Consider the following 9,106-nt stretch of genomic DNA (forward strand, 5'->3'; position numbering starts at 1 on the left):
ATTGATGTATGATGATTATACAGCAATGCAGAATAGCTCCAACTATGTAGGACTACAAGTCCCAGCAATGCATTATAGTGGGGGGGGGGGGGGTGTGTGTTAGTCCTACCCTATTTTTTTTTTTTTTTTGTAGCATAACTGCCATGTTACATATTCTGGGTTTTGATACCTTTTTTTTTTTAAACAAGCCTTGTATAATAGTAACATTGGATAACGCAGCCAAGCAATTTGCATTTTTAGAAGCCATGGCAACACCCAGAGGCCAACTTTAAATTTAAAGGATTAGGGGCCCATTCACACCAGACCGTGCGTTCCGGCCCGATTCTGGCCGGAACGCACTGGATCGCATTGCAGCTGGCTTACTTTCTTGTGGGGAGGGAATGGGCGCAATGCGATCGGCCGCACAGGAACACAGGGCACATCAATGCGGCAAGCACTATTTTTTCTGATCGGAACGCAGGCATTGATGTGCCACACACTGTGTCTGGTGTGAACGGGCTGTTACTCCACTTTCCCAGGGTGGATTTTGGAACATGGAATAATTACCCCTCCAATCTGGCCCCTTCTCCCCCCCATGCTGTACTTATCCTTCAGCGAACACTCCTCCTCCTCCGTCAGTGCGGGCTTACTATCCATATCCCATACTTCCGCCTTGCGCTTTGGATTTTGCATTTCACTCGCAAATGGCAAGCAGTCACCTGACCGCGCTGACCAATGAGAAACACTTCTTGTTAAGAACCAAAGAGTGCTCACCATTTGGGAGCAAAATTCTAAATCCAGAGCGCGTAGCTCCACTAGGCAGCAGTACGGGGTGCGGATAGTATATCTGCAGTGGCTGAGGGGAAGGCGCGTTTGCCAAAAGTTGAGTTTAGTGGGGGGAATTCTATTTTCCCAACTTCACCTTGGAAAGTGGAATTACCCTTTAAATCTAAACAGATAAGCACACCTTGATGAACAACTACATTTTGTTGACATGTCTTGGTCTGAATTCTAGCTTTCTGCAATGAAGGAAGAGGAATGGTCACGTCTAAGAGCCAATCAGGCTCCGCTGCTGTGCAGAGTGAACATGTAGTCAGAAGGAAAGAGCAGATGGATGACACATCATGCTGTTTCTTCAATGGCTAAGCAGCAGGCTGGGGGGGTTCTGTTACTGTTACAGGGGAGGCTGAGGACCTGTCTTCGCTGTAGGGCAGCAGTGCCTGACTCACAAAACGAGCCAAACAGAATGACATATTTCAGGGCAAGTGATATCGCTGCTTTCTAAGCATTTGGCATGAAACCACCCTTTCCTTATCCGTTTATATAGTCACAGTAACGACCCACTAACTCTCATCTCTTCCACTCTTGTACAGCTTACTAAAATATTGCCCCTACCTGTATATATGTATTCTGCAACCAACTCTGGTTCCACCACGGAAATGGAAGGACTTTCAGTCTGAAGTTTATCAGAGGCCATCTGGATTGGAACAGCCATCTGACTGAGGTCAATGGTCGGCTGCCGGGGCTTAGTGTCCACTTTCTCTTTCACTGGAGAACAAAAGGGCAATTATAAGCAGATGCCACTAGCTGACCAGGGATACGAAAAGGTGCCCATAGATAAAGTGATCATCACTCGATCCGGTCTATGAAGGTCGGACTGGGAAATTATTGTATTTTTTAAAGCTGATCTTTTCGTGTTTTTGTACAAAAGTAGCCCCTCCCACCTACTAAGCAAGGGTTAAATGCTCATTAAATCTAGGAATAAGCTGTATAACTTACCTTATTCCTTTCTTCAACAGGCTGCTTCCATGCTGTGGGACTAATACCCCAAAGGTTCTTCTCTTTGGCGCTCCGGCAAGCAGCCGCAGCTCCCTGATGTTATCTTGTACAACGCAGGATAAGCAGTTCTGCATTGTACGTGAAGGCGGCGAGGGTCCGCCAACAACCCAGAGCGTCAGAGAGAAGAAGTGGGTGCCAGAATCCTGCCAGAGAGGAATAATATAAGTATTACAGCTTAGGCTGGGTTCACACCTGGGCGTACGGAATATGTGCGTTTGCCGCGGGTTTTGTGCCGCGATACGCGGTAAAAGAAACGTGCGACAAACGAGCGTTTCTGAGGGCTATCCGGCTGTATCCTAATGGATACGCGCGGCAAATAGGCCCCAAAGAAGCTCCTGTACTTCTTTGAGCGTAGGTCGTTTTACAGCACGCTCCTACGCGCTGTAAAACGCCCAGGTGGGAACCATGCCCATAGGCAATCATTGGTTTTCACATGTTGAGTGTTTTACAGCGCGTAGGAATGCCCAGGTGTGAACCAGGCCTTATTCCTCTACCCACTAGACTTAACAAGCAATTAACCCTTGTAGGTGTGGGGGGGCCTCACTGCAAGGGTAATTTTCACATTTTAAAAGGGCAGTATGTGGTCTATGTAGACACCCCCTGGCTGAACAGTTTAAGGGAAAATTAAAGTGGAGCTTAGATAAAACTCATACTCTAGTTTCAAACAGAGTGGGGAAGGGAAGGAACCTCTGCCATGTTTTTCCTAAACCGCTGTATGCCAAATGTTGACTTCAATGCATAGGAATAAAGCACCGCTCCTCCTCAGCTCCAGCAGGCGGGTGCTCCCCGGCAGGAGTGTGTCCTCGCTCCAACCAAACAGGTATGTAGAAAATGAAGAATCCGGTCACACTCTGTTTCACGCTGACTCAGTCTATTGAAAGTTCATCAGTGACAATGAGTCTTGCCCAAGGTCCAACATGTTTCACCCAATCTCTATGACTAAGCACAGGATTGGGTGAAACATGTCAGCGGGGGCAGACCTTGGCAGGATTCTATGTCAATAGACTGATTCAGGGTGGAAGCAGTGCGGCCGGATTCTTCCTCTACTACGTACCAGATGTAGACTTACCATCACTTCCAAACCTGGTAATAGTAGGGATACACCGTTACCGATAGTAGTATCGGTATTGGTGCCGATACCAAGTATTTGGGCGAGTACTCGCCCAAATGCTCAGATACCTTTCCCGATACTGGAACTTCCGGTCAGATGGATATTTCCTCTGACCGGCAGTGCCGCGAGGGAACATGGAGCTGGGAAGCTGGCTTCATGCTGATCGGCCGGGAAACTGGCTTCCCAGCCAATCAGTGTCGAGCCGGGCAAACAAATCTGATATGATGGCACGACCCCAACCCTGCAGGCGCTGTACACACAGGAGACGTGGGCAGATCTTGGAGAACGGTGTCTGCCCAGCTGGCCGCGGGACTGGTACGTTAATGGCGGCAGCTAGGGATCTCTGTGAGGGGAATGAGGTGCCTGCAGGGTGGGGGTTGTGTCACCATATTGTCAGATCTGTTTGGCCGGCCTTGATGCCAATTGGCTGATAAGCCTGCTTTGCAGCCAATCAGCATCCAGCTGGCCAAACAGAATGGAGTCGGCTTCCAGGGCAATCAAGAAACCTTCCTGGCTTCCTGATTGCCCGGGAAGCCGGCTCTATGCTACCGGGAGTACCAGTATCGGTACTTGGTATTGACGAGTACCGAAATATAAATATTGGTACTCGATACTGAAAAACCGGTATCGGTGCATCCCTAGGTAATAGTCATCACTAGGAGAGAAAATAATGGGCAATATAAAATTTTACAGTGACTGTAACCAGACTTGTTAGGAAATCGTGCAAAGTAGACACCTGACTGTAGTGGGATCGCCCCTCACTTTACATCCACTTCCGATCGTGTCTTCATGAGAGGAAGTTAGTGGAAATCCCCCAACAGGGACAGAGATCATTAAAAACTTCAAAGATTTCATCTCTTCCCTGCTTTATCTAAAGTCAATTTCATTGGACGGTCACTGTTATTACTCTGAGATCACGCTGCTGTTGAGGGTGTCTGAAAGTTATAGGGTGCCAATAGTTATATCTGTGCGCTTTACACGTGCCTGGGCATTCAGATACTGAAGAACGATTTCTGCACTCTGTACTGTAATACACTTTATATCATTTTATTATCAGGATAATTCTGATATGATATCGGATATTCCACCTACATGTGATGAATTAGGTTTGTGAAACCACTAAACACAAATATGAATGGGGGATGATACAAACATGTAACAAGGTTCTATCCCTTACAGGAACAAGATAGGACGAGTGATGTGAAACATAGATTACAGGAAACAGACACTTACAGGGAGATGATGAATGGGTCCCCGATATTACAAGCTCATCACGTAGAAGAGAGCAGGGAGAATATTTCACAGCCGATATTGGACCCCCTTTTGTTTTTACATAATGGTACTCACTGCTGGTCTGCTGCAGCTCCATTAGAGCCTTGATGGTGGAGGTGGCAGACTGGGACTCTCCTGTGATGTCTTGGTAGATTATTGTAGGAGTGGTGTCCATGGCTATTTCATGCTCCGTCCACTCCTGACCGCGAGAGGCGATGACGTGAACTACGGGCTGGGAATCTGGGCAAATAAAGATGTTTTTTTTTTTAATCCGGTAAAGGTGTTCTGAAATAGAGATCAAATAGTGTTGCTGCCATTGCCAACCTGTTGTTGAATAAAAAGTTACAAGGGTACCAATGTCATCTTTTCACTTACTGCTTGGTCAGTCATTGACCTGGAACAATCTTGTGCATATCAGGCGGAAAGGGTGAGCATGGCAACTCAGAAGCAAGCACTGCCAAACAATGTCGTTTTTAAGTATTTTTCTATATTTCAATTCTCAGCAGGTAGCCTGTGAATGTAGCTAACAGTTTGACTCAGAGGGGTCTGGCATGCCACACACAGAGTAAAGCTGGCCATACACCTTACAATTATCTGCAGACTTTCTGTGGTCAGATGGAAAAGGTGCAACAGATTCCTCCATCTACGCTAAACTGTGTGGATGGAGGAATCTCTAACTGGGCCAAGCTTCTGTAATCTTGCTGGTCGGCCCCGCTGGCTCTCAAAACACCTGAACAATGCCTTCATCCAATCAGATTGTTCAGGTATTTTGACAGACAGTGGGGCCGACTAGCAAGATACTGAAGCTTGACCCAGTTGGAGATTCCTCCATCCACACAGTTTAGCGTAGATGGAGGAATCTGTTGCACCTTTTCCATCTGACCATAGAAAGTCTGCAGATAATTGTAAGGTGTATGGCCAGCTTTACTCTGTGTGATACAGGTCCATACATTCATATCTAAATACCTGTACATGCATGCACTTTTTCCCCTGGGGACAGGAGCAACCAAAATAAAAGTTAGTGAGACTTTCTTTCAGATTGAATATTTAGATGCTTGTGTAAGCCTAATGACAACTGGTCCTCTTCAAGTATACTGTACAGAATAATGCAGGTGTGTACTATAAAACATGCACGGCACTCCCAATACTGCAAGGGTAGACAACCTTGGCACTCCAGCTGTTGTGGAACTACAAATCCCATGAGGCATTGCAAGATTCTGACAGCCACGGGCATAACTTCCCAGAGGCAGAGGTATAATGGAATTCTACCACAGCTGGAGCGTTGAGGTTGCCTACCCCTGCCACACCATATAAAAGGTATACTAGTTCTAGAAAAGACCCAAGCCTAATGACTGGTGTATCCTCAGTTACCTTGGGAGCTCTGGGAGGACTCGGTAGAAGAGGAGCTGCTCTCAGTGTCTTCTTTCACTTCCTGGATGGTGGCGCTGGTAGTCTCCACCACTCGCGAAGCTTGCTGAAGGGTTTCTGTCACCAGCTGTCTTGTTTGTTCGCTCATAACCGTGGCCTGAAACGTCACTGGCTTTGGCTTTATAAGGACCTGGGGCAAAGAAAGCATAGGATTACATTTCTCACTAGCCAAGTCTCACAAACATTTCACGTATACCTGTAATGATTTGACCGAAGGTGTGTAGGGAAGATAGACATTGAGCTGGACTGTTTAGTTAAAGGAGAACTATGAGGTGAGTGATTTTTCACTCAGCCTCATAATCTGAGCCGACCTGCGACAATGAAACTGTCACACGTCGGCTCAGTAGATCGGGAAGTAAGCGAACACATGCCGGTGCTCTCTCACTTCTCGATCATCTCCCTGCAGAGAGACGTGACTGTCACTCACGGCTCCCTGCAGGGATCCCCCCCCCGTTCGATCCTCCAGCGTTGACTGGCGGAATGGACAGGGGAGGGGGCGGGTACAGCTGGGCACAGCTACAGCAGGACGTCACCGGCACACCAGGATAACATAACAAAACATTTATTGACGAATATTGTCACTCAAACAAGCTCTTTCGGGTTCACAACTTTTCTGAGCCTGATGAAGGGAACCCTGCGCGGCCGCGAAATCGCTTGTTTGAGAGACAGTATTCGTCAATAAATGGACTTTAGTTTTGATACGTTCTCTTAGTGTGCGGGTGATGTCTTTATCAAGTCCCACTCTAAATGAGATACACTATTGCTCTGCGGTAAAATGTGCTGGTGCGTCTGAATGCCACCTCAATGTAATCTCCTGACGTATGTGCATAGCAGCACAGCAAAATGTGAGGTAACGAACTAACATGCCCTACGGTGCAAAAAGTGGTACACACAGTACATGGTGCATTTTGGTTTCTTAGCCAGCCTATCCAAATGCAAAGGCTTCCTTAAAACAATGCACATGCACCAACGCAGCGCAATAGTGTCAATGGGCCCTTATACTTCTCCTTTGCTACCGCACTACTCTGTTTGGCCAGTAGGAGTGAAGACATTTCCCCTGGGGGTAAGCTCCAGTTCTCAAGCAACATTCTCTGACATTGAACGTCCTACAACCAAGGCAGATAATTGCCTACGTACCTGGGTCTTCCCCTGCTGACCATACACAATCTTGGTGGGAATAATTTTGGTAGCCGGTTGGACTGTTGAACCGATACCCTTAGGTTGTGTGACGATCATCTTGGTGATTGGGCGGGTGGCTGTAATGATGGCTGGCTTTGTTCCTGCCGGTAGAGCTTGCAGGGCTTTATCTCCCTAAGAAGTTAAAAATAAATGTATCATTAAAAAATATCACTTATCCAAGCTGTATCGTGTAGCACTCACATACACAAAAGGAAGCTTTGCAGGTAGCGACTTTCAGAATATCTATAAAAAGAAAAGTATACAAGGTATGAAAGATGATTTGTATATATATATATATATATATGCCTGTCAAATGCAGTTTCCTGGGAGTTCTGATGCAGCGGACAACTCATCAGAAAAATCGAATATGGGGAGGAAAACTGGGAATCAAAAGCTGAACTCCAAGTATGCATTATTTTGCATACTTACATTGGTCCAGCTTGGCCCAATGTAAGTATGTATATGTCATAGCTGATCTGTAGACCAGGGGCGCCCACAATTTTTCGTTCGGAGATCTACTTTTCAAATGACGAGCTCAATGAGATCTACCAACGAAAAATCACCTGCATTCAGGGGCGGGAGGAGGCGTGGCGGTGCATTGAAGTCAATGGCACCGCAGCCAGGCACCTCGCCCGCAGTGCGATCGCCACACCCGGAACCCAGGGACATTAGTGTCTGGGATTCAGTCCAGTGCGATCCTGAAAAACTATTTTTGCAGATAGCACTGGACCGGAATGCAGGCACTAATGTGCCCGCATTCCGGGTGCGACGATCGCACTGTGGGCGAGGGGCCTGGCTGCGGTGCCATTGACTTCAATATAACCCCACATCCCCTCCTGCCCCTGAACGCAGAAAGTCGGCCGGCTTACATTCCAGTGCGTCCTAGAGGCCCCAGCGTCCTGTTCTCCCGCGGTGCTCGTGTGGCCGACATTGCACATGGGGAGAGGTGTCCCGCCCCTTTCCATCTGCAGCGTCTGCCACATTCAGCTGACAGCCTTACGAGCACCGCGAGAGCATAGCCGTAGCCAGCTCCTTCTGCGCCCGTGGCAAGAAAAAACATGTGCCCCCAACAGGCGTGTGATGTCACCCAGCGCCCTGCCTCCAAGATTTATTTTATTTTTTACTATTTTTTTTTTTTTATTTGAATTTTAATTTTTTTACTCTTGGAGGGGCTTCGGGGAAATATTAGGGGTCTAAACAGCCCCCTGATATTTCCCTTTTAAAATAGAAACATAAATTCAGGACACAAAGTCCTCAATCTCTTTTACTACAGCCTCTGTTCTAAATGAATGGAAAGCACAGAAGATTCCCATTCATTCAGAAAATATTTTACTATCACCAGTTTCTGAATGTGCTTCTCCCCATTGAGAAACTCATGAATGAACAAGAAGTGATGTAAATCACATCCTGTTCATTCATAACTGGGGACACATAGTACTATGTGTCCCCAGTTATTTACAAACACTGGAGTGATCAGCTGATCGCTCCAGTGTTTGTCCTGCACAGAGGATTGGTACATATCACTGATATGTACCGATCCTCTGCCGCTCGACCACACACAGGGGGCTCAGCTTCTCCTCTGGATCCACGCTGCTCTCCCGGGCAGAGGCAGCGGCGAATCCGAAAGGGGAAAGGAAAGGAGCGCGGGCGGCGGGGGGGGGGGGGGGAAAGGGGGCGGAGCCGCTCTCCTCACCGCTCGGCCTTAGTTCTGGGACAGTGGCTCCCTCCTCCGCCGCGGGCTGCAGCGGTTCTTTCACTTCTCGGATCCCCGCTGCATACAGATGGGGAGAGTAGCGGGGATCCAGAGAAGCACCACGGGCGGGAGGAGAGGACATCGCTATCTGCTACTGATCGCTACGCGATCGAATGGTAGATCGCGATCGACCTTATGGGCACCCCTGCTGTAGACCCTTGGTTCTCAACTGGTGGGCCGAGACCCAAAAGTGGGTCGCGACCCAGTGTCCAGTGGAACAGTAGAAAGGCATCATGGCACACTCACAAACCAGCATGTAAAACAACTTGTCTCACCACTAAGGACAATGACAGAGGTTTGGATACACGTCTTCTGCAAAGGATGTGTAAGCCGCACTGCCGCGCCAAGGCACCTCTTATAGTGCGGTCCTAACTCTAAACTATGAGAGTCTCCATCTTGGAGCACATGGGGCAGAAGATATCAAATTGGGTGCAGGCTTGTCAGGAGGACGCCCCACCTCCTTAAAGGTACAGAAACACACAAGGGATCCCGCACATCCCATTGGCAGCTGAGAAACCCCATGCGTCGCTGCACCAAATCGGTAA

At 47.9% G+C, this 9,106-nt stretch overlaps 1 protein-coding gene across 1 annotated transcript in view; it reads right to left on the minus strand.

Annotated features, from left to right (window-relative positions):
- The window catches only part of EMSY (EMSY, BRCA2 interacting transcriptional repressor), a 54,029-nt gene that overhangs the window by 13,464 nt on the left and 31,459 nt on the right, over nucleotides 1–9,106 (minus strand). The window contains 4 exon segments of the mRNA XM_018563311.1: nucleotides 1,375–1,527; nucleotides 4,277–4,441; nucleotides 5,573–5,759; nucleotides 6,767–6,940. Of these exon segments, the coding sequence (XP_018418813.1) occupies nucleotides 1,375–1,527; nucleotides 4,277–4,441; nucleotides 5,573–5,759; nucleotides 6,767–6,940 (679 nt within the window).

Source organism: Nanorana parkeri, unplaced genomic scaffold, assembly GCF_000935625.1.
Source record: "Nanorana parkeri isolate BGI_ZX_2015 unplaced genomic scaffold, ASM93562v1 scaffold652, whole genome shotgun sequence".
NCBI classification, from domain to species: Eukaryota; Metazoa; Chordata; class Amphibia; order Anura; family Dicroglossidae; genus Nanorana; species Nanorana parkeri.